Genomic DNA, 26,493 nt, shown 5'->3' with positions numbered 1-26,493 from the left:
GCATATGGGGTAGACCCTGATCTAATAGGATTAGTGACCTTATAAGAAGAGACACCAGAAATCTCCATCTCTCCCTCCTTCTCTGTCTCTCTATCTCTGGCCCCCTTTCTTCCGAAGTATGCATATTTTTTTAATGAAAAAAAAAAAAGATTCTTTGAATAAGCCATGTGAAGCAAGGAAAAAGGTGGCCATCTACAAGCTAACAGAGAGCCCTCATGAGAAACTAAATCAGCAGCCTTGATCTTTGACTTTCCAGCTTCCAGAACTGTGAGAAAATTCATTTCTACTTTTTAAGTCACTTAGTTTATAATACATTGTTTCAGCTGCCCAAGTTCACAGATAGAATTACTGAGGTTTTTATTATCCTGCATTAAATTTTGCACCCAAGGTGATTGATTATCTCTTGGGCCTCACCATACTCCTGGACCTGTGGGACTGTAAGCTTTCTAAGCTCAGACACCCCATTCATTTTGCTCATTGCCATGTTCCTTGTACACAGCACATAGTAGGCCCACCAGAAATATTCTTTAAGAAGCACTTGGGTACAAATTTCCAATGATGAATGTCATTATATTGTATACCTAAAATGTACCAATGATTAGAATGAATAATCGATAATGCAAAATAGGAAGAAAAGGTCCAAAGGGGTAGGGGTAGTGGGAGGGGCAGGGGAAAGGAAAGAAGGGAAAGGAAAAATGCTTAGAAATGGAAAAAATGGAAATAAAGTCTTTGTAAATAGGGAAGGGTGGAGGGCATGAAAGGAGGGCTAGGAATGGGGAAAAAATAAGAACCAAAATGCATTATGTAAAGGTACAATTCCCAATGAGAAATGTAATTGTGTTGTATACCTACAATGTACCAATAAAAGCATTTAATACAAAAAAAAAAGAAGAAGCACATGGGTGATTGCATATGAGAATCCTACCTGGCTTCTCTAGCCCTTCTGGACTTCATGATGATCATTCACACAATCCAGACATGAAAGGCCATCAATCCAGTCCCTGCCTCACTCTGTATTAGGATTCATCACCAAACACCAATTTTTCATTAGTGGTAGCCAGTGTTCAAGTCATGTATCAGACAATTCACTGATTTAACTTGAACAACTTAATGGTTTTTCATAAACAGTATTCTGGAGTGCCCAATCATATAGAAAAACATTATAGAACTTTTAGAGCTGTGGAATAAGTTTTATTTGTTTGTTTTTGTTTTGTGTGTGGTACTGGGGATTGAAACTTGGGCCTTCACACTAGACTACCTCCCCAGTCATTTATTATTTTTATTTTTTATTGTGATACAGGGTCTCCCTAAGTTGCTCATTCTGGGCTCAAATTTGTGACTCGCCTGTCTCAGCCTCCCAGAGTGCTAGGATTGCAGGTATGTGCCACCACACTAAGCTTATAGAATGAATTTTATTATCTTGGTAGGACAAATACTAATCTTTTTCCTTAGCTATTACCATGTTTATTCCTTCAAAAACTTAATAATGTTTTGCCAATTTTAATACCTTTACATATGTATTATAATTACAGTAAATGTAACTAAATATTAATTGGGAGATAATTGACATAAGTTATCATATTTTTATAATTTGTAATATTCACTCTTTTCATCATGAATATTCAAGCCATCTCTTTATCTCTTTTAGCAATGCTTTGAACTTTATAAGGCTAACGTTTATTTTTTTTTTATGTCTGGGCTGATATTTTCTTGTCTATATGGATGATACTTTTCTTTCTATTTTTTACTAGAAAATGTATAGCCAAATTTTGTTTCATGTATTTATCTTGCATTCAGCCACATTGCTGAGCTCTCATTAATTGCAGAGGTTTTTCCATACTGTCTTAGATTTTTAAGTACAACATTATTTCTTCTGAAAACTTCTTAATTTTTAAAACCATTAAGTGAAACAGTTATGTTCCCTGACTCTTCTAATATGAATTCATTATCTTCTCCTTTGATAATGTCTCTCACATCTCGTTTCTACTTCTAAGCCCCTAAGAAACATCCTCCAGTCACCTAGACCAGTGATAGCAACCCTTTTAGAAACAAGTGCCCAAACTGCAACCCAAAACCCACTTATTTATCACAAAGTGCCAACACCATGATTAAACCTGAATACTTAAGTTTTAGTTTAGAAAAAACAACTCATACATTAATATCTTTTGTCTTAAAAGAAAAACAATACATGTGCCATAGGTTGCCACCACTGAGCCCTCGACCTTTCCTTTCCTCAGTCCTCCCTCACCTCTCAATTCACCTTGCCAACTTCCTTCCCAACCAACCTTTGTCACCACATCCTCTGGAACTTCATCTGTATTCATTAAGACATTGCAAGGGACAAAAGTCCAGCTTAAACTGCTTGATTGTTAGATTGCACTTCTGAAAAAGCTTGGCTGGATCCAGGGGTTCAGTACTCATACCACCTGGGTCTTGCACTCTCTCAGCTCAAGTTACTCTCTGGTATTCTCTGAAAAGCTTCCCTCCTTAAGATGGCCTCCAGGTACCACAGGCTAACTTCTTACCATTTAGCACTCTCAGTGGAGAAAATAGGGATTTTTTTCCTTCCAGTAATTAAAAACATTCCAGAATGAACTGTTGTTAGGCTGGCATGAGTCACTTACCCCTTTTCCAGACCAATCACTGTGGTCAGAGGTGATGCAGAGCTTTCATTGGCCAAGCATTGGTCACATGCCCATGCCTGAACCAATTGCTATGGTCAGAAGTGAAGCAGAGTTCTAGGTCGTGAAAATTCTTTGAAGCATGGAGACATTGTCTTACATGAAATTGGAGATGTGGAAGATTAGAGATCAGACAATACAGTAAATATCAGAAGAATGAAGGAAGTTAGAGGCTAATTCCCCCTTCCATTAATGGTGTCTGTTCTACAAGACTATCTGGGATCCCTGAGTTCTTCTGTTTTGTTGCTCTGCTCTCTCCTGGAGGCCTCCTTATCTGCCCGGACAAAGTCAGTTTGCACCAGGTATACAATCCAGCCCCTAAGAAGTAGGAAAATGAGGGGTAGAAGCCAAACAATTTCCTTTTAAGGAAAGGGATACAGAAAGTGCACACATTACTTCTGCTCAGGTTCCATTTCTGAGAACCAAATCACAAAGCCACATCTAACTGCAAGGGATGTAGGGAAATGTAGTTTCGACTTGGTCAGCCATGTGCTTGGCTAACAGGGAAGGGTGTGATTCCTAAAGAGAAGAAAGGAAGCATGGCACATTAGGTCTCAGCTGTTTGCAGCATAAAGTTAAGGGAAAAGAGAGATGTGGCTCTGTTCATTAAAGACTTTATAAAGGAGCTCAGCAGACTGATTAGTACTTAACAGTCTAGTCAGCCTCTTAAGTATCCTGTACTCTACCCAAAGCTAAACATTGCTGATTTTTCTGCCATTTTTTATTTCTCTTTGCCTGGAAAGCATTTCTCACCTTAGGACTATTCAAGGACTATTTCAAATTACTCCTCCTGCATGAAGGTTCCAAATGGGTCTTGCACACCAAGAGCTCTTTGCTCATCTTTCTCTTGGCCTGATATGTCAATTATTTGTATTGATTCATCTACTTGTGTTGCATTTTATGCTCCTCAGTGGGTGTGTCTGTGTCTCTTGCCACTTGTATAATCATTTATTATTAAATGAGAGAAGCTGACATTATCTCAGCTTCCATCCGGTGGTGTAATGATGACCATGTTAGACTTCATGGTCTGATAACATCATTTACTCCAAAGACAATCAATATCATTTATTCCCATTTAACAGATATGAGGCTTCTCTGCATTCAGGCAGTTTTCCAAAGCCACTCATTTAAGAAGTAAGAGAAACCAACCTCATACCTAGTTTGTTAGATTTCAGAGCTCTTGGGCCTCTTGCCCTATAACCTTCCATTGCTTTTTAAAGTGGATTGAATAAAATTTTGTCCTTTTGAGACAGAGCATTCCTGTTATGATGCTTAAGTTTATAGAAGGCCTTCAAAACACTTTGTATTTTTCCATAAAAGACTGGCTTGATTGTGGTACTTTATCACTTTATATGTAATTTTTAGGGACAAAGAAAGTCTTCCCAGTGATTATGTAACATTTTCACATGGAGCTATTGTTATCACTTCAATGATTAGAGTACTATCGAAGACCTTACTGAATAAAATAAAGATCAATACTTATAGCTTTCAAATGTCTCTGTAGTTGAAACATTTCCACTAAGACATCTTCAGTAGAGAATTTATCATACATGTTTAGTACATTTGGTAAGAATTTCTGAAATTTTTCTTCTTCTATAAAAATTAGATGAAATGGCTGAATGATGCTAGCAATTGTGGAAATAAATGAAGACCAACTACATGAAAATAAGCAAAAGCATTTTATTCAAAGCAAGGGAGTCAGTGTCAGCCATGGTACATGTGTTTTGGCAGTGACTCAAGGGCAGGGAGAGAAGCAGGAAAACTCAATGGTGGAGGGGAAAAGGAGGGTTTCAAATGTGCCCTGATTGGAGGATACTGGCCTGGGGAAAGCTATAGGTCACTAACCAGCTGGACATCCTGTGTGACTGATGAGGGTACATGCTTGGCTTTCTTTGGTTGGTCCTGTAGAGGCTGAAAGGTGTGAAAGCTATAGAGACAGAAAGTAGATTAGCAGTGGCTGGAGCTAAGATGGGCAGGATGGGGTGTAACTGATGATGGATGCAAGGTTTTGCTCATGAAAATATTCTGGAATTAGACTGTAGTGATGATCACACAACCTTGTCAGTATTCTAAAAAATTGAAGTATCTAAATAGGTGAATTTCATAATATGTGCAAATTATTATTTTTATTAGTGCATGTTTGCAATATATCATAGTTGTTTTGTTTGGGAGAACTGCTACGTCTATACTGTATATCATATCTTGATCATTTTCAAATCCTTTACTTGCTCTCTTCTACCCCTGATCTCCTTCTCCAACAAGTCTGCTTTTTGTTTCTTTTTTCTTTTTTTGTACCGGGGATCGAACTCAGGTCCTTGTGCTTGCGAGGCAAGCTGCAGAACCACTGAACTAAATCCCCGGCCCCTGCTTTTTGTTTCTTATCATCTCTCCTTTATTTAACTATTTTATTTATTTATGTTTTAGGTTTCTCATATAAGAGAAACCATGAAATATTTATCTTCCTGTCTCTGATTTATTTCATTTAAATTTATGGTTTCCAGTTCCATTCATTTTCCCGCAAATGACATTATTTGATTCTTCTTTATGGCTAAAATGTATTCCATTACACAATGTATACTTCATTAGTCTTCTGTTGATGGTCATCTAGGCTATTTTTGGAGCTTAACTATTTTAGTTGTGCTGTTATAATGATGGGTATGCATGTATCACTATAGTATGATGTCTTTAAATCTCAGGAATGTACCCAGTTGAGGGATAGCTGAGTCACATGGAATTTTTACTTTTAGTTTGTTGAAGAATCTCCACACTGAATTTCATAATGGTTGCACTAGTTTACATTCTTACCAACAATGGAGAAGGGTTCCTTTTCCCCCACATCTTTACCAGCAGTTGTGTTTTTTTGTGTCCTTGATGACAACCATTTGACTGGAGTAAGATGGAATCTCAGTGTTGTTTTGATTTGCATTTTCCTAGTGGCCATTTTTCATGTACTTATTGGCCATTTGTACATTTTTTTTTTTTTTTGGTACCGGGGATCGAACTGAGGACCTTGTGCTTGCAGGGCAGGCAGTCATTTGTACTTCTTATGAAAAGTGTCAAATCAGTTCATTTGCCTACTTTTAGATTGAGTCATTTGATTTTGGGGTGCAAATTTAAGTTCATGTATGTATATATTTTGTAAATACAAAAAAGTTATAAAGAATCATCATACAAAATGATTTTATCTTTCTTGTTCAGTGTGGTATGCACAGTGTCTAAAGTTAGGCACACTGTAGGTACTAAATATTTATCAGTGCACCTGATAGAAATAAATATCACCAGAGCACCTGTTGCTATATGAAGAAATAAAACATTTTCAACATACTTTATATTTCTAGTTCTTCCTTTGTAATCAAATCAGTGATAAATTGTGTCACCTATTTAATTACAAATATTGAGTCATTTCTAAATAAATTTGTTAAAAATTATAGAGTGTTTGCCAGTTGTGTTGTCATATACCTATAATCCTAGTACTCTGGGAGGCTGAGGCTAGAAAACCAAAAGTCTGAACCCAGCCTGAGCAATGTAGCACCTTTAGTGAGACCCTGTCTCAAAATAAAAGTAAAAAGGGGCCTAGGGCATAGCTCAGTATGAAGGCCCTGAATTCAGTCCTCAGTACCACATACACACACACACACACACACACACACACACACACACAATTAGAGTGTTCAAAAAATTATAAACATATTTATGCTCTTGCCATTCAGGCATCTCCAGAAGAAAAGAACCCATAGAATTAGAGAGAAAAAAATATATATGAGGGAATTATTAGGGGAAATGTCTCACATGATTATGGAGGCTGACATGAAGGCTGGGCCATCTTCATCCCTAAGAAAGGGAGGATAACTTTATTTCCTCTGCCTCCAGCACAGTTATTTTACTATTGCTGTTGATTATTTTTATGGTGACTTTCTGTGCATAGTAGTCAATATCACTCATTATAATGATATATAATCTTGGGGCTCTGTATTTAAGGCTGATGGTGACCAGTGGCTGAGGTTCAGGAAACACTAAACATCATGGTCTGGTTTGAAAGCAGGGTAACTGAGGCTCAGTGGGCTGAAAGAACCAGCTCCAAGAGAATGAGTTCCAGAGCAAGGGAGATGCAGGCCTCTTGGCAGCCACTGTGGTGACAGATCCCAGGGACACATGTACCCACTTTAGTGATCAAACACGGCTCTCTGACGTGAACTTTATTTGTCAATTATTGAACAGTGGCCCTGTGGTTGGGGCCGTCTAGAATATGAGAGTCACAGACACATTTCTTGTAGCATTTTTGTTCTGCTTCTTTATACTTTAGAACTTGCTGTAGAGCTGTGATTTTCAGACCTGGCTATATATTTTGATCACCTGGGAAGCTCTTTATCCCAATGCTCAGGCCTCATCCTAGATCAATGACATGAGACACTGAGGGTCTGGAACATCACCTTCCATTGATTCCTGGATTCCTCTGTGTCTTCAGAGATGAGACCCACTGCTTCCACCTGTTTTATAAGAGAAGGAATTTTCCAGGTGTACTGGTGCACACCTGTAATCCCAGGTATTCTGGAGGCTGAGGCAGGAGGATCACAAGTTGTGGGCCAGTCTGGGCAACTTAGCAAGATCTTGTCTCAAAATGAAATAAAAGGGGCTGGGATTGTAGCTCACTGGTAGAGCACTTGGCTAGTATGTACCAGGTCCTGGTTCAATACAGCACCAAAAAATTAATCTGCAGGAATTTTGATCATATTGAAAATATCAGGGAATAATAATCTCATGTAACCGTTTCTTTTTAGCATCTATGCATCTTAAGATTTTAAATACAATCTAATAAAAATCTGATTGCAGTGAAGTGAAAAAAAATCACCAAGCTGTATCACTGAGTGAAAAAACATTCCATTGTGGAACTTTGTATAGAATATACATACATATGTGCATAGGATCACACCCTACATATAATGTGTACTTGTACGCAGGTGTGAATGTGCACAGAACACTATTAACCGAGGCACTAGGCTCAGGACTGGGGGCTGGTTTGTATAATGGTGGTGAGTGAGGCATGGGAAGTTTTCTAAAGAAAAAGAAGACAACTTTATAGATAGAAAATATAAGAGCCAGGTATGCCAGTAGTCCAAGCAGGCCAAGGTTGGAGGATTACTTGAGCCTAGGAGTTCGAGACCAGCTTGGGCTACATAGCAAGTCAGTCTCTCTCTCATAGCAACTGGTGTCTCTCTTCCTCTCTGTCTCTCCCTGACTCTCTCTGTCAGTCTCTCTGTCTCTGTCTCTATCTCTCTATTTCTCTCCGCCCCCCGCCCCATATTGGGGGTTGAACTGAGGGCCTTCACACTGAGCTAAATCCCCAGCCCTTATTCTTGCCAAATTGCTCACTTGCCCAAGTGGGGCTCAGATTTGTAATCCTCCTGTCTCAGACCCCCAGAATGTTGGGATTACAGGTGTGTACCACAAGCTGACTGAAAGAACCCTTCTCTAAAAATAAATTTTTAAATAATAGGTCCAGGCCTAGAAAGAGTGAATTCTAAGCTTCATGTTAAAGTCATCTGTAATTATACTGCCTTCCATATCCTCTCATTTTATGAAAAGAATGAATGCATGTATCACTTTTGCATCTGAAAATTAATAGTAATAAAATTAAAATAAAGCCAACCTGGCAAAGGCCAAAGTCTCCATATTTTGAATCTTGCAGTTGCCTGGTCATCTTGGCTCCCTGAATTTTGAGGGTATAAAGTTTTCCAATTGAAACCATGAGGTGATTTCAACAGGATTCCACAGACCTGGATCTAGGGATGGGAGAATTTTTAATCTTTAGCACTGAACCTGAGGGTCCTGCCTTTATGTCAATAGTCAGCAACTAAAGGGACTAATCAAAGATCAGCAGTGGCTGTAATATAATCTCAAGAGAGGTCTGGTTTCCACTTCTTATCTCCCTGAAGTGGCCCTGCATGCCCACAGGTGGGCAGCCGCAAGGTGACAGCCCCGCCTCCCACCATGAATTATTAACTCTGCTTTGCTTGGCCAGCTAGAGTCACCTCTACCTTGTTGCTGACTGTCACGGGTCTCTGGATCATAAGCTGGTGGGAAGCAAGTTCCGAATGGCTCAAGTGGAATAGTTATTAACACACTCTCCCTCCAGGCACAATGGAATCCAAGGTAATGGGACTTCACGGTGGCCTCTCCTCTACCAGATCTAAAAGACAATGACATTGGGCCTCTAATTGGCATGGAGAAAAAAGAACTGGGCTCACAGATAAGATTCCAAATTTATTTGGTGAAAAAATTTTACTTAAAATGATCAAGAAGATGTGTACCTCTTGTTTGATTGGGGGAAGTGAAATAATTAAGAACCAGAGTGTGGGGAAAATTGTTAACTCATTTCAGATTGTTCTAGAATGGTGTGCTGCCCAATTAAACTTTCTGTGATGATAGAAATGGTCTACCCATTTAATAGAAATTATACCATCCAATGCAATTGCCACAGACCACAAATGACTACCGAGTGCCTGAAATGTGACTAGTGTGTTTGAGGAACTGAATTTACATTTACTTAATTTCTGTTCATTTAAATACCCACATGTGGCTTGCAGCTACTGTGTTAGTGCAGGTGGAGCCTTAAACGATTGTGACCTAATATTGAAGAGATTCATAGGTAATAGTCACCTTTACATCTAAGACTATTTGTAAATTTTCTTTATTATCCCAGATACATTCTGTTTACATATAAATGCAATAAGCCCCAAATTATCCCAGGTAATAGTTGGTTTAAGAAGCTAAACAGTAGACAATGAAAATGACTCTACTGTGGAGGTAGAAGAAACTTCAGTGTCAAACCTATTGCTTCTTCCCAGGAATTAATTGTAGGCATAAAGATTTACAGGGACAAGCTTGCTTGCTTGCTTGCTTTTCTTTTCTTTCTTTTTTATAGCAGTCTCATTTATTGTCTATTTAGAAAACATTATTTGTTGACAGATTGCTTCTCTTTCTCTAGACAGCCACAAAGGTTACAGAAGCATTTATATATGCAGTTAGAATAATTTAGTAGCTGCCCACAGAAGTCTCATGTACCATGAAGAAACTCTAGCTACAGCCTGTCATCGATCCATTCAGTCAATTATCCATTTCTATAGCACCGAATACTGTTGCCTTGGCAACTGGTAACTCAAAATGGCACTGACCTTGAATGAAATGTATTGAATACCCAGAACAAGGTCCTGGTTCCACTTGCCATTGCTGCATTCCATCTCAAAACAGTAACTCTGGGAAGCATGCTTCATTGAAAGAAAATAATGTAGTTGCTTGGTAGAGAGGAATATTCACTGTCCCAAGTCTTGCAGAAGACATACAATAGGTGAGTATTTCCTCAAGCAGGGGCTTATGCGGCACTTCTTAATGCTGTAGCTATATGACACTCATGTCAAAGTGTATACTCAGATTTATCTATATGTAGTTAGACTATTTTTAAAATGAAGGAAGTGCTCCTTCTTTACAAATTAATTCTCTGATTCCTTTTGAAGGACATAAGGCAAAATGTACCAAATTGTCGATTATCTCCAGCTGAAATCACTTAAGGAACTGTAAGCATTTTGGGTGGAGCTCAAGGACATTCTGAGTGGGGCCAAAAGACAACTTCAAGTGGTTGTATAGTGTATGAGTTCACTTGTACATCATTCTCAAAAGAATGATGGTTATAAAAGAATATGGTTATAGATATGAAACACAAGTTACTTCCAGAAGTTAGGGAGAGAAGGGAGGGTGTTCCTGTTGGAGGGTAGCATGTCCTTGTGCGTGAAGGAGAACCTCTGCACTTTCATTATCATGGTGGCTGTAGAAATCTACATGCATGACAAAATCACATAGGACTACACATACATGCATGCACATAAGTACATGTAAAAACTGGTGAAATCTGTGTAAGATCTGAAGATTGAACCAAGGTCAGTTTCCTGACACTATAGTTATATTACCTTTGGGGAAAGCTGGAGAAAGGGTACACAGGATCTCTCTGTACTATTTCTGTAACATATCCACTATTATTTCAAAGTAAGAAGTTAAAAAACACTGTGTTGGAAACATTAGAGATGCTGCTGTACAGACATGTCCTCAGAGAGGCCTAGATTTGACAGCAAAGCCCAAGGAAGAACTAAAGCAATATGAACAGATGGTAACTGAGGTGGTAACTGAGCCCTCGCTTCACACCATTGGATTGATGTTGGCAAATTCAGTTCATGGGTGGTACATTCAAAAGTGCACTTTATGCAAATCTTCTGGGCAATTGCTGCTTTTCTTCAAGTTAATTGGCATGTAGGCACTTGGAAAGAAATTGGTAAGCACTGGGGTTAGATACTGAGGAAGAGACCATGACTCATGTTCATGTCTGGTGTTTGTAGATGACTGCCACCAGGTTTCCAATAAGTACTTTGTCATGGCTCAAATATATTTTTATGACTTTATAACATGGGTCATTTTAATTTTTAATCTTAAAATAAATTTAAAAATTATTTTAAAATAATTGAAACTTTTTAATTTTAAAATAATGTTTTCATTTTAAAATAAAATAATACATGCACATGCCTATAATACCAACTGCTCAGGAAGCTGAGTCAAGAGGATCAAAAGTTCAAGCCTAGCCTGAGCAACTCAGTGAGACTCAGTCTCAAAAGAAAAAATAAAAAGGGCTGTGAATGTCGCTCAATGGTAGAGCACCCCTAGGTTTGATCCCCAGTAACACCAAGAAGAAAAGAAAAAATAGCAGCTGCAAGTATGTGATCATGCCTTCTTCCTGAAATAAATTGTTTGGGGGGAAACACATGAAGTACACAGAAGAAAAAAATAAAAATAATTATAGACTCACAAAAGTCGCAAAAACAGTACAGAGAGGGCCCCACATACTTCTCAGTTAGTGTCCCATCTACATCAGGATGGATGATACAATGTGTGCATAGCTCCGTGTCATTTTGTCACATAGATTCCTTGGAAGGACTACCACAATCAAGAGTAATTGTGTTTACACTGTCTTAGGTGCTGATTCATTAAGCTCAGTGTGGCTTTCCCAGCTCATTCTGGTGTCTGGTGAATAGCCAGGCTCAACTCAATGATAGCTAGAATGGTATCCAAGTCGAGTACTGGGGCCAGCACATAACTGAATTGGGTAAGCTTCTTGGGTCTTAGTTCAGATATCTTCATTTTTAATTTTGCCACTGATTTTGGTATGCCCAATTTAATTTCTAAAATGTTAGTGATACAGAATTGTATAAGGTAAAGAAAAAGGAAAATTATTCCACATTACCCAACCTAGAAATACTTTATTGTTGGTAACATTTAATCAATATCATTCCAGATATCTCATACAGATGTATAAGGATGGAAAGTTAATAAGGATTTGAAAATTTAGCTGATCTATTCTATCTTATAAAACAATTAAATTCTACTTAAATTCAGTGAAAGAAATATCAAAGTTAAACTGAATTGGTATATTTCAAGTGAAGTTTCTTCTATTGTTTTATTAAACTGTGCTTCCAAATTTTAAAAAGTTACTTTTAAAAAGTTAGAGTCTCACTTATACCAAAGGTTTCAATCTTAGACAGGATCTATGGATATGAATACTGAGAAAGGCCAAGGGTAATGGTGCATACCTGTAATCTCAGCTACTCAGGAGGCTGAAGCAGGAGGATCAAAAGTTTGAGCCCAGCCTGGGCAACTTAGCATCTTAGCAAGACCGTCTCAAAATAAAAAATATGAAAAAAAAAAAAAAAAGGGCTGGAGATGTAGCTCAGTGCAAAGATCCTGAACTCAGTCCTGGTATCAGTACCACAAAAGAAAGAGAAAGAGGGAGGGAGGGAGAGAATTTACACTTTAAAAAATACTGAGACAAGGGTGCTGAGGATTTAGCTCAGTGGTTTCGCCACCTGCTGTGCAAGCACAAGGGCCAGAGTTCAATCCCCGGTACCAAAAAAAAGGAATATTAGAAAATACTGAGACAATAAGACCACACATTATCCCACCTCCCCTATCCCAAACTTCTGATTTTTAAAATACATAATTTTTACATTGTCAAAGTTCATTTACATTTACATTCTGTTCTGTAATCACAGTTCACATTGTTTGAAGTCACTTGTCCTTACTTCTGGGCTGGGGATGGCTGGTTTTTAAAGCAGAGTTGAATCTAAATCAGGTCACTGTGTCTTTCTTGTGTCAGGCAGAAATGTGAACACTTTGCCCCAGTCATCCTCTGCTGTATACCTTATCTTTTGACTAGCAAAATAAGCATTTAATATTGAAACCTTGAAAAACCAAATCACACATATTTTCACCCCAGGGACTTATGACACTCTTTTACATAACTTTCCAATTAACCATGTTTTTTTAATTGTCATCTGCTTAAAAACTGCTTAAAATGTTAGGCACTGAGTTCAAGACTGTTGCCTGTTCACCATTTCTGTAATTTTATTTCTAAAAAGATTATAAACTCCAGGGACCAATTACCTCCTCATGCCTTCCACACAGTAGATACCTATAATACATTTGCTGATTAGTTGTTCACATGTTAGGTTTGCTTGAAAAATAAGAACAAAACCCCTATTGCTATGATAATTGTCCCTGTCAACTAGAACGACTCAAATTTCCAATGTGATTGTATTAGTTTTTCACCCTTATAATGAAATACCCAAAGCTGGGTGACTTTATAAAGAAAAGAGATTTGGGGCCAGGGATTTAGCTCATGGTTCCAGCATCTGCCTCGCAAGCACAAGGCCCCGAGTTCGACCCCTGGTACCAAAAAAAAAAAAAAAGAAAAGAGATTTGTTTAGCTCACAAGCATGGTATTTGAGGAGAGATCACATCTCCAGACAGAAAGTCAGAGTGTAAAAGAATTCTTTTATAATCAAACAAAAGAATTAAATTAAAATAGTAAATAAAAGATATCATTGTATAATTATAAAGATGTATATCCATTGGAGGGTTTTAATAACTACTTTTTAAACAAATATACATTTTTTTCTTTCATTTCCCTATTTTATGTCACCACAAATTATTCAGTGTAATAGCAAAAGACAGAAAAGTAAAATTTCAAAATAATTGTAAAAATTTATCTTTATTTTTTTAATATTTGTCTTCATGGATGCTATGTGAGCTTTTTTTAAATTTTATTTTATTGGTACATTTTAGGTATACAATATAATGACATTCTTCATTGGAAATTTGCACCTTTACATACTCTCTTGGTTCTTATTTTTCCCCCTTCCCCTGTCCTCCCTTCAACCCCTCCATCCCTCCCTATTTACAAAGACTTTGTTTCCATTTTTTCATTTTCTCATATTAATTCCATTCCCTTCTATCCTTTCCCCTACCCCTCCCACTTTCCCTTCCCCTTTGCCCCTTTTCTTTCTAGTTCACAGTATCTATTATACCTCTTAGTTCTTATTTACACTTACGAGCTTTTTTTTCCCCCCATCACAAACCATAAAAATTCCAACCCACAATATCCAATATCACAATCCCAGCCCCCAATGCCTGGGTTAGATGCCCAAGAAATCACCCATTGGGGAATGAATATTCTCTGGAACTATATCCGGTGTCCAGCTAAAGAGCTTATATATTTTGCTTTTATTTAACCACTGGGACAGAGAAGGTCTGTTTCTGAAGAAGAATCCTGAGGACCAGTGGTATCTTTTGGTTTTGTTCTGCCTAGCCAGGTCTTTAACAGATTTGAGATTAGGCCTTTTTGGGTCACCTTTCAGAAGGAAGAGCAAAGTCCAGGGGCCTGTCCAGCTTGTTGAGTTCAGTGTCACAAAAGAGAAATCATGCAGCTGATATTTGAGATGGAGGAAAGAGTGTTGGAACATCTCTAAAAATCCTAGTTGCCGAAAAAGAAAGAATTAACCTCACAGTTGTGCGATCGACAAGCCTTAGCTTCCTGGAGCTGGGGCTTGCAGGAGCCCCTCCTGGTGGGTCTTGGTTGCTTCTTTTCTCCTCTGTGAGTCCCTTTTCAATCCAGTAGTGTTTAATAGTTTTCAGTCTCTGGTTTTTGCATTTATATCACCTTGGGGAATGATGATCCTCCTTACGTTCATTTTTCCTTAATTTAACTTTCAAATTTTTCCTAGGTCACTGGACTGGGTCTTACTTTCATCAGTCGGGAAACACAGTAAAGTATCCAGAAATCACTGGAGAACTTGTTAAAATGCAAGTTCTGATTTAGGGACAGAGACTGAGATTTTGCATTTCTAACAGTTCCCAGGGAATGCAGGAACTGCCAGACCATGGACCACAGTTTGAGTAATGGAGTTAGAAGGACGTTCCTAGACTACTCTGACAGAAATGACCTAGTGTAATTTACTGTAAAACATGCAAATTTGTAGGCCCACCACCTTCATTTTTCATAGGATTTCACCAGCTAATTTGGCTACATGCTAAAGTTTGACAAGTATAGACTGTGTAAAATCTGAAACTTGAGGGCTGACATGACGCCACAAGTGGAAAATTCCACACTTGACCTGATGGTACAGGTTGTAGTAAAAAAACACAAATGCAAGCTTGGCATGGTGGTACATGCCTGTAATCCCAGCAGTCTAAGAGGCTGAAGCAAGAGGATCATAAGTTTGAACCCAGCCTGAGCAATTTAGTAAAACCCTGTCTCAAAATTTTAAAAAGGGCTAGTACTGCAAAAAAACAAAAAACAAAAAACAAAAAATGAACAAAAACACAGGTACACTAAAAATATTGTATAAAATTACCTTCAGGCTATGTGAGTAAAGTGTAGATGAAAGAAATGAATTTCACGTTTAGACTTGGGTTCCATCCCCAAGATATCTCATTGAGTGTGTGCAAATATTACAACATCTGAAAGAATTCAAAACCCCAAGCCCTCCTGCAACCAAGCATTTCAGATAAGAGGTACTCAAGCTCTACAGCCTAGGTTTAAGTAATTTCTAACCTAAAGTTCCACAAGTCATATCTATTTTTTACCCAGGTATTAAACATCCCCTTTGGGTGAGGAATATTTTTAAAGCCATGTTAAATGTTATCTATTTTAAGGGCCAAGGATTTAGCTCAGTGGTTCCACTGCCTGCCTGGCAAGCACAAGGTCCCGAGTTCAATCTCCGGTACCAAAAAAAAAAAGGTTATAATAAAAGTTATCTATTTTGTAAGGTCATTAACCCAAAAGGGACTTGGAATGAGTTTTTTTACATTTATTGCCCCAAATAGATTTTAGTATACTCCATTGTCAATATCCAATTTCTGTTGAATTTAAGGCCCTCCCTACTATGAAGTATCTTCCATTCCAGGGAAAGCTAGCTGAAGATGCCCCTCAAGGCAAGAACATTTCTATTTTACAAGTTCATCCATAAGCTTTTAGGAAAACAACTTCAAGGTGCTTCCATGAACTTTGGGCAACCTAAATGTGATTGAAACTGATGTGCTCCATTGAAAACCACTATAAAGTTCCAAACACCTTTTTTTCCCTAACATTTATTATTAGAAAGTGGTGAGAAGGGCCGGGGATTTAGCTCAGTGGTTTCGCAGCTTGCTGGGCATGTGCAAGGACCCAAGTTCGATCCCCAGTACCAAAAAAAAAAAAAAAAAGAAAGTGGTGAGAAAAGTCTAGGCCTTGTGGGTTTTTTTTTTTAGCCCTCTACTTATGCTGAGAAATATGGCTCTGTGATTTCAAATTTTTCCCCTCCACCTGCAACTCCCTTGGGCCAATTAAGAACATGAACTGTCCTCAGTTTTACTAGGAGACAGTCTAATCCCTAAGGTAATTTAGAAGCATTATTCTGTTTGCTGATATTCATAATTATACTCATTCAGTGGTGATTAAGAGGCTGCAGCTGGATAATAAAACACCAACAGTCTTCTGGTCGTTAGATGAAAAGATAATCCTTCATTTCAACTGTGGAGCTGTCAATGTTGAGTCCATTAGACACATAAAAGCATGCAGAATTATCATTCTTTCATCAGCAAGTTTGATCCCTGTCAGTTCCATAGCTAAAACCCCTTGAATTCAAATATCAGACCATGCTTTCTTCCTTGATGTACATTTAAAATTGAGCTGCCACTGAGTTACTACCACTCAGAATTGGGGACAGCAGCTTTTGAGGGGCTTCTCTAAGAGCTGGACCTGTCTGTCTGCTCTCTGAGCAAACGCCGGTGGAGTTCAATGCCAGAAACTGCTGCCTGCTCTCTGCAGAGTTCAGTTTTTGGTTTGTGTTTCACAAGCCAGGAAGCAACAATGGGACTGAAAAGGTGACATCTCAACTGGAACTCGAAATGACAATGATGTGACTTTGCAGCGCTGTTAGGTACATGAAAGTAGAGCTGCTGAGAAGAAAGATCTTAATTTGGGAGTACCATAACAGCAGGATAGAGGGATGTATAATAAGCCCTTAGATGTGTATTTGACCAGGCTATATTTGAAATCCCGCTTTGCTTGTCTTGGTGTGTGCAATGTTAAAGTACCACTGATTGAGAAATCGGGTTCCCAAGCAAAAGGGAAATACATGTATACAGCAGGGGTTGACACATTTTTTCTGCAAAGGACTACACAGAAAATATTTTAGGCATTTGTGGGCCATGCACCCTGTGTGGCAACTACAGTAGTCACCTCTGTTACAGCACAAAAGTACCCCCACACACATAAATAGGTGTGGTTCTACTCCTGCAAAACTTTATGGACGCTAAAATTTGAACATCATATAATTGTCTCATTTTATTAAACATTATTACTCTCCTGATTTTTCCCCCAGTCATTTTAAAATGTCAAGACCATTCTTGGCTCAAAGGAAGAGACAGTGGGCTGTTTTGTGCCTGCAGGCCATAGTTTGCTGGTTCTTAATATAGAGCATCAACACTGTTTTGCTTGTAGAATTTCATTAACCACAAGGCTAGTCAGGCTTCTACAATGGGTTTCACTATGAGTTTTGCTTTCTCCTTAAGAACCCACTGATCTTATCTGCCATCTTCTTGCCATTTGACTCTCTGGCCAAATGCAATTTTTGATAACACATCATGATAATAATCAGAAGCAAGTGCTACATACAAACATCAGGATTGCTATAATAGAAAATACAGTGACATGAGTCATTGTTGAGAGTTTGTGAAAGCCAACATCTATTTTTGCTCACATGCTTATTATCAGTGCATTCTGGAACCTTCACTCAGTGTTGTGTAGTCTTCAGTACACAGAGCACATATGATAACTAGAAGTGTTTTAGATCTCTGCATATTCTTGTAAGATTTGCTCTCTATCAGATAATCTGGCAAGATTTTTTTCCCCTGTCACTTTTGGGAAAGATCCTGATGATCCCCATCTTTTAAAAACTGACTCTAAGCTGGGCACAATGGTGCATGCCTATAACCCCAGCTACTCAGTAGGCTCAAGCAGGAGCATCACAAGTTCAAAACCAGCCTGGGCAACTTAGTGAGACCCTGTCTCAAAGTTTAAGAACTGGAGCTGGAGATGCAGCTCAGTGGGAGAGCATCCTTGAGTTTAAGCTTTAATCCCTACTGCTGCAAAAAAACAACCTGACTCTAAGATAAACATTTTCCAGCCTTTCCTGAGAAAAGGCTTTTGGATCTTTGGGTATGAGTTTTAGTAAAAAACTAACATGTAGGCATTTAAGAAATATACATGGAATCCATCAGGGTTTCCTTGCTGGTGCAGCAAGTGCTTCATAGTTATTACTAAAGATGATTTCTGCCTGGGAGATGGCCTTCCGTTCTGGGAGGGCAGGAGGTGGCCAGGGAGCTGTCCCACTGCTAACTAACCTAACTGTGGGCTGGATTTCTGGCCAAACCCAGACGTTTGAGCGCCTCATAGCTCATAGGGAACCTGACAGGCAATTGTATTATGAAATCTGACATGCTGAAGGGACCCCTTTTAACGATATTCTTTACCTGTCTCTTTGTGTTAAAGAGGGAACAAGCAAAATAGCAGAGGAGGGAGTCAACCAAGGAAGGAGGGAGATGGCAGGTGGAATAAAATATCGGGCGGTTTCATGTGCAGGGCTGATGTAGACTGTGTAACAAGAAAGGCTTGAACAGAACAAATCTCTATTGTTCCCTGTCATCTTTAAATGAGTGTCAAAGTAGGCAGGGGGGCTTTGACCGTTAACTGCACAATTTAGCCGGCCTGTTGTGTCCTGTGGGCCCCACCTCCTTGGAGTTTCTCAGATTAGAAAAGAAGGCCCCAGCCCCTTATAAATGGGCCATCTCTTGTTCTTTGTGTCCAGACTGCCCAGTGTGAAATCCACAGTGACGTTAAATGTTTTCTAATGAATAATTACTGAAAGGAAATGGAGGTCTATATGTGTAATGGATTGTAGCGCATTAAAATGTTTTATTTTGCACACAAAAATATTGTCCTTCACAAGCACCATGATTGTTGCAAAAAGGCTTTTGTGCCAGAACCTGTTTCAATGGATTAACTGCAAGCGTTTCCATCCCAAATGGGAATCAAAGGGCGCCTTTGGCAAACTAATGTTTTTCAAGATGGCAGCCATGAAACACATTTAGTATTTAAAGTTTCGGGTTTTAAAGGAATGTTTGAACTCAGGAGATTTTCTCACTTACTTTCCCCCCCTTTTGATTTGAGAAAGTGAAGCAACTCCCCCCGACCTCTGTCCTATACCAGCAGCCGGACAGTCAGCCTTTACAAGACTCTTGAAGCCTATTTCTTAGAAACAAGCAAGAGATCCCAAGAATGGCTAGTTGGCACTTTCTCTTGGCTCCCCTTCATATTTTTTTCCTGGATGTGTACAGATAAATACGACTACAGGGAACTTACTAAGAATTTCCCAGTGGGTTTTATGGGGGAAGCTACTGGAATCTGTGTGGCTAGTCAATGTCTTTCTAAGTAGCAGGACACGTGGGTCTGTATGCCATCTCTAACTGATTCATGACAAAATTACTGGGAATTTCTGGAGCTTTTTAGATTGTGGGAAAAAGCTGAGCTTCAGAGTTTCTGTGCCATTCTGTTGCTAACTAGACCACCTGCATATCCAGGGTCTGTCCTGCCTCTTTCTCTCTTCCTGTCTCTCTCTGCCTCTGTCTCTCTTTCTCAGACTTCACTAGCAATGTTGGGGAGATGGAAGCTGGACTGGTTTTCTGATGATCATAGACTAAACTTCTGTGAAAGGTATAGTTTCCTGACTACTTGGTCATCTGTCTTTATGAGGGTACAGAGTAGGAACATTTGGTTTTCCTGGAGGATGTATGAATTGAAGCCCAAAACAGTGTTGCTTTTCTTCTTTCATGGAAGTAATCATTTTGAAGTATTATATAAAGAAAAAGTATGCATTTTTCACCTGTGAATTAGAGATATCAATAGAAATAGGTCTTAGTTGCAAGATGGTGCCTGAAATCCTTTCCTCATTTTAAGCTTTAGACATCAGACAACCACAAGATTTTTGTTAATAGAGAAACTAAAACAAAAAAATCTTTAATCTTTTTGAAGGTGTGACAGATATATCCACCGTCCCAACCTGTGAACACAACTCCTGTCTGTCAAGTCATTCTTTTTTGGTTTTGATGATTTTCCTGCTGGCTCCACAAGTATAAGTAATTTTCCAAATAAAACTCTCACCCACTTGGCTTCCCCACTACAATTTTATAAAAAATGAGGAAAAAATAAAAGTGTGGATTTCCTCATGGGGACCAATGTCTTATATACTTTTCTTCAAGTGGAAACACAACAGAATTATGATGTGAAGTTTTTTAAAAAGCTTTTTATTGTGGGATATAACCCACATACTCTAAAGCACATGAAATCAATGTGCAGTTTAATGAATTGTTATAAAGCATGCACTCATGTAACCACCATCTAGTCAAGATATAGAAAGTTGCAGCACCTGAGAAACCCTTCCTGAGCCTCATTCATTAAACTCCTTTCATATCCACTAAAAGCAAGCACTATTTGGATTTTCATGACTTGTGTTTGAATCATTTGCTGAGTATTTACTCTGTGTGTGTGTGTGTGACACACACATCATCTAAAAAATCAGACTAGTTTCACAGAGTGAAGGCTTCTATGACTGTAACTGGTATGAAGATGCATATTCTGTCTTAATACGTAACAAGAAAAATAACTGAAAACATTGCTGTGCATTGCTATGCACATGAAAGGAGAGCCCTGTGGCTCATCCTGCATCAGTGCAAATCAAACAAAAAAACCAACTGAGTCAACAGTAGAAAAGCTGAGATCTTGGCAGAGCAAAACCTATAATTGAACCTGGAACTGTGAGAGTCATTAATGATTGCCTTTTGGAGTGTAACAGATTGCTTTCTGCTTAAATTTGGGGAGAAAAAGCAGGTATCCAGCAGCATTTATTGCTCAGCTGCTTAAAGGCTCCATGATTCTTCTAGCCAAAATAAGAAATTTACCCATAAACTACAAGTCAGCAGATGATGGTTGGGGAGCACCAACATGAGCTTTGTCTTTTAGAATTCTATTTTGCTTAAAGGAAGATGGGGTTCCATCGACTATAAGATTTATTCAAGGAACATATTCCTATATTCAACTTTATAGTCTTATCATCTGAGCTCTAGTCTGGACCAAAAGGTATGTAATCATTTGTTTCTCTTGAATTAGAATTTTATTATTAAAAAATGCGATCCTTGGATTGGGGGGTATAGCTCAGTGTGAGAGTACTTACCCAGCAAACACCAAGCCCTGGATTTGATCCCTAGCATTGTAAATAGCAATGACAATAACAACAATTCTATCCTCTATATTTTGTTTTATAGGGAAGAAAAGAAATATCTTTTCCTCACTCATTGCAAGGTTCCTGGTAGAGCCTATAACAACTCCTATAACTCCTATCACAACAGATTAACAAGATAAATGCATAAAAATTTATTTCATGTGAGTTTTATATGATATGAGAGCCTTCAGAAATGAAGACACTGGGGCCAGGGATTTAGCTCAGTGGTTCTGCCACCTGCCTCAAAAGTGCAAGGTCCCAAGTTCGATCCCTGGTACCAAAAAATAATAATAATAATAAAGAAATGAAGACAACCCCCCTAAACAGGGAAAACTGTATTTTTGTGCTTAGTTGTATGAAAAGTAGACAGTTAGGCAGCAGTCTGATAAGACAAAGGGGATTTGACTTAATAGTATAGTTATCCCCTTATCCATTGATACTTTCCAAGACTCTCATGGATGCCTGAAACTGTAAAGAGTAATGAAATATATATACAATAATGTTTTTCTTATACATACACATCCATGATAAAGTTTAATTTATAAATTAAGACACTGTAAGATATTGACAAAACAATAGTAAAATAGAATTACTATAATTCAAAGAAGACCTGTAACAAAACCAACAAGATAACCAGCCACAAGAAAATTTAAAGCAGCAGTTTTATTGTCTCTGGTGATCATACACATGGGTCAGGAATCCAAGAGTCAGCCCCCACCCAGGAGTGTTTGGGGCTATAGAGAGCTCTGGATGTAGGAAGTGGGGGTAAGGCTAACTGGGAAGTGAGAGACAAAGTGAGGTTTCCGATAGGTTGAACTAAGTCTTGTTTCCCTAAGTTGTTACTATCTTTCTGAAATGGCTTCACCTGGTCAAGGTTGAATTAAATTCTACTTTCCTAAGTTAGGTTTTTATCTCAGAAGTGATGTGGCCGTCTGCCTCAAAGGGGGATGCTGCATTGTCTCCCCACAAAAACAACATACTATAATAGAAATATGTGGATATGAGTCTCTCTCCCTCTCTCTCTCTCTCTCTCTCTCTCTCTCTCTCCCTCCCTCCCCCACCTCAGAATATCTTCTGCACATCGCTTGTTATTCTTGGGGGCTGCAGGTACCTGGAGCCACAGATTAGATGACACTACAGTAATGAACTGGGGAACCTTAGCAAGTCTGTTTGTTCAGATTCTTCTCTGTGTCCCTGTGGATACAAGGAAGACCCCTCTGGTATGAGAGTCTTACAGTAAAGCTAGCCAGATTTTACAGGGGATTTTTTTCTAGTTTCTATGGCCTCTTTTGTTGTTTTCTCAAATGCCAGTGTGCCAGATGGCACAGCATGTCCTGAACCCTGTCAGTTCAGAACCGTGTCCTGAACTGGCTGCAAGCAACAGAAACAACCTAATTTATGGCAAAAAAGAATTTATTGTCTCTTTTCTTTGGACCATAAATGCAAGGAGCAAGGATGGAGGGTCTCCAGGTAATAGTGCGCAGTCATGTTGGTCTTTGCAAAACCTCACTCCTGACTTAGTTTTAGTCTTTCATCTCACTCCTATTCACCCTCTGTCTTACTTTCCTCATTCTGAGATAAAATACTCAACACTCAAAGTTAAAGGAGGAAAAGTTTATTTGGCTCACAGTTTACAGAGGTTTCAGTTCATAGTTGGCTAGCTCCAAAGCAATGTGGTATGATAGGCATCACAGAGGAGAAAAAGCTCATGGAAGGCAGAAGGCAGCAAGCAACAAAAAATGACCCTTTTTCTGTCCCTTCTATTTTATTACAGGCTACCCACTCTTCAAGGTGGGTAGAACTCACACCCAGACTGGGGCAGCCTGAATCCTAGCATCACACCATGATTCAATCCCAGCATCGCATCCTTGATTCCATCAGCACATACCTTAGATCCAGCCACCTGCAAAAAGCCCCACCTATGCCCACCTGAGGCTTGGGAGGACATCTAGATACAAGCCGTAACACCCTCTGTTCAGTGCATTAAATATACATCCTTTAATAGGCTGATGTTCAGGAGCAATGTGTAGCTTTGTTTTCCATAAGAATTAATTGCATACTAGTTAAGTAGTAATTTGGTTATGTTTTTCTTCATAATACATTTAACATTTTTCCTAGATTTTGTGAGTATACTTTATTGCCCCTGATCAAGGCATAGTACTCCCTGGGGTGCATCTTCCAAGCTCACCCGGTCTCTCAAGGTAGACACTGAGGTCACTTCCAAACCAAGATGCCAGCAATGGCTATCTCATTCTTCATGCTCATTCAGTGAGGTCTGTGTACCCAGGGAGAGGTATGGAAACCGGAGCTGTGTCCCACATCCTTCCTTTAGCTAGAAGAGGTAGGAATGTCATTTTGGATAGTCCCACCCGAGAGAGGATGCTTCTGTGGGAGAAGTCAGAGGAGGAGGTGTGCATGCTTAGATACCCAGAACTGCGATAGGGAAACAACATGGGACTACTCTGAGTCTAGTGCCTGACAGGTCAGAGGGGAAAGCAGAAAGACACTGGAAGTAAGGACAGTATAGGTCCCTGGACCTCCCACTTTGCATAACTGTGTCTGGCCCATGCACCAGTCTTTGTGTCCCTCGCATATACATGCATACAGTTGGCTTTCAGTGCAGATTGAGAATATTTTTTTTAAGTCTGCACTGAACATGAACTGATCACCATTTTCATGATTCACAACAATACTGCCTGCCAAAAAGATAATCAAAATCTCCAGCTGAGTGACTGATGAAAATTAAAATAATACTGAGAGATTTCTGGGGAAATTGCATTTTTATACCCAGTTTGTCAAAGAGGATTTGGGGGCCATCTTTTTGGTCCCTGTTTGCAAAACAGGCCCTCCAAATGTCCCTGGACCTAGCAATTTCCTTGGAAAATGCCACCTCCTGGTTCCTTCACAGCAGAGGCCACATTACAAGTGAGAAGATACCCATTGCTAGGCAGTTTGTGACACTAAAAACTAAAAATATAATATTGGTCATGGAGACACATGCCCATAACCTGGGAGGCTAAGGGGGGATGATTGCAAGTTTCAGCCCAGCCTGGGCAACCTAGCAATTTAGTGAGAGCCTATCTCAAAAAATAAAAAATAAAAATTTTTAAAGATTTGGGGATGTAGCTCAGTGCAAAGGCCCTGGGCTCAACCCATGGAAGCACACACACACATGCACACACACCCCAACTGAAAAACAACATGTCTGTTTATAGGACTGTCAGCTCACTGAGGACAGGGACTTTTTTTCTAGCTTGTTCATTTATGGATCCCAAGCAGAACACAACTAAATGTGGGTCAGAGAATCCATGAATATTGCAAGCTGCCCAGTTGCCGTGCACTGCCTTATAGGCAGTACAAATAAACAGGACCATTAGCCATTTTAATATTACATTAATTATGTTTCATTGGCAGGAGGAATACATCAGGATTAACTGCTATTGATTATCTTTCTCTAACCTGTGTTGTCTCTCAGACCACGGACTTTAGCTACAATGCTTTCTCTTTGAATTCTCTTGGCACAGAACTGGGGGGAGAAAAGCTAAATCGCTCATGAAAAATCCACTGAGTGCCTATTGTGTGGCAAAATTTGAGCTAGAAGCAGGGACATAAAAATGGACGGGATTTACTTTCAAGAGGCTTTTATAAGAGGTTCACTTAAGATCAAAGAAGTAATGAGAATAACTGCAGGTTGTGAAAAGTACTATGAAGAAAGAAAGAAGTAGGGTGAAGAGATATAAAATAATGGGTAGGTTGCTTTTATAAATTTTTTGAATAGGTGGTACAAATGTCATGTACAATTTTAAAGGTGTAAACAGAGGTAGAGTGAAATTTAAGCCCCTTTTCCAGGAGCAGCCACTATAGCTAATTTTGTGGGCATCCTTTTAAGGAAATGTCATAAATTTATAAACACATACGTATGTAAATGTTTTTTCTTGAAAATGGGTACCAACCTTTGTAGAAGACTCTGTATCTCTATTATATTTTACTGTAAGCATGTAGCATAATTTAATTTATCTGTTGCCAGTTGATTGATACTGTACAGTAGACCACTGACTTACAAACTCAATTTGCTCACGAAGGCTGGTTGTTACTCAGGTTGGTCAGTGAAGACTCAGGCGCCTCTACACAGCCTTCAGAGCCTCTCTCCTGTATACAGGCAGATGTCAGTGTCCCTAGAGAGACATTGGCCCGGGATTTCTCAATTAACCCTACACAGGAAAGGATGTTGTATTGTTCCTTCTAGAACTCTTGAAGGGTTAAATCTGTATCTGAGACCATCTGGAAACACAAATGGCCAGCATTCGGGTCATAACTCAAGACTTTGGTCATAAGTCAAAACTAAAATTCTGGTCATAACCCAAGTTGTTCATATGTCAGGCCGGTCATAACTCAAGGGTCCACTGTATTTGGGTTGCTTTATCTAGAAGATAAATAGCTAGAAATGAAATTATCACATTAGAGAATATACACCTAACTTTTGAAATATAGTCTCAAATTACTAGAGATTCTACAATATATATACCTTGTCACTTGTAATAAATGTCAATACTTCCTTTCCACACTCTCTCCAAGAATGTATTCCCAAATTTTACCTATAAAATTTCCAAAAATGAAAATGTTATCTTAGTATATGTTAGTAGCATTTCTCATCTGAGTAAATTTGAGTAAACATATCTTCTTCATATGTTACACATTTGTGGTTTTTTCTGAATTGTGGTCTATATCCTTTGTTCATTTTTGATGTATGTGTTTGACATATTGGACTTTTTCTTATTCATTCATGTGAGCTTTTTATATGTTAAGAAATTGGTCATTTGTGTAGGACGTGAGTTGCAGTTATATTTTTCCAAAGTTGTTTTGTCTTTTGACTCTGCTTATGATGTTTCTTCTACAAAGAAGTTTTTCCTGTGTGGGTCAATTGACCACTCTGTTTTTTGTGACTTCTAAATTTTATTTTATGCTTAGAAAGGCATTTTTTTTTGCTCCATCCTCACTTTCTTCCAACACTTTTTCTTTATAATTTTATTCTTTAATGTTTGACTCTTTATCCATCCGTTTGGTTCAACTTTTTGTATAGAACTATCTAGTGTCCTACCACTAATTTTGAAAGTTAGGTT

At 38.7% G+C, this 26,493-nt stretch overlaps 1 protein-coding gene across 4 annotated transcripts in view; it reads left to right on the top strand.

Annotated features, from left to right (window-relative positions):
* Positions 1-26,493, top strand: part of Myo1h (myosin IH) — a 92,743-nt gene that overhangs the window by 9,111 nt on the left and 57,139 nt on the right. For 3 of the 4 annotated variants that reach the window (XM_087198058.1, XM_087198056.1, XM_087198055.1), the window contains exon 1: positions 8,590-8,831. In XM_087198058.1, coding sequence (XP_087054184.1) covers positions 8,820-8,831 — 12 coding nt within the window. In that variant the 5' untranslated portion in view covers positions 8,590-8,819. Of the gene's footprint in view, positions 1-1,300; positions 1,378-8,589; positions 8,832-26,493 lie in introns of those variants that run through there. The other variant, XM_087198057.1, reaches the window with a different exon arrangement.

The sequence above is a fragment of the Heterocephalus glaber genome, unplaced genomic scaffold, assembly GCF_053883595.1.
Source record: "Heterocephalus glaber isolate CG9 unplaced genomic scaffold, H.glaber_assembly_v1.0 deba00001687, whole genome shotgun sequence".
In the NCBI taxonomy this organism is placed as follows: domain Eukaryota; kingdom Metazoa; phylum Chordata; class Mammalia; order Rodentia; family Bathyergidae; genus Heterocephalus; species Heterocephalus glaber.
Note: the sequence above shows the minus strand (reverse complement) of the source record. Positions and strands in the feature narration are given on the sequence as shown.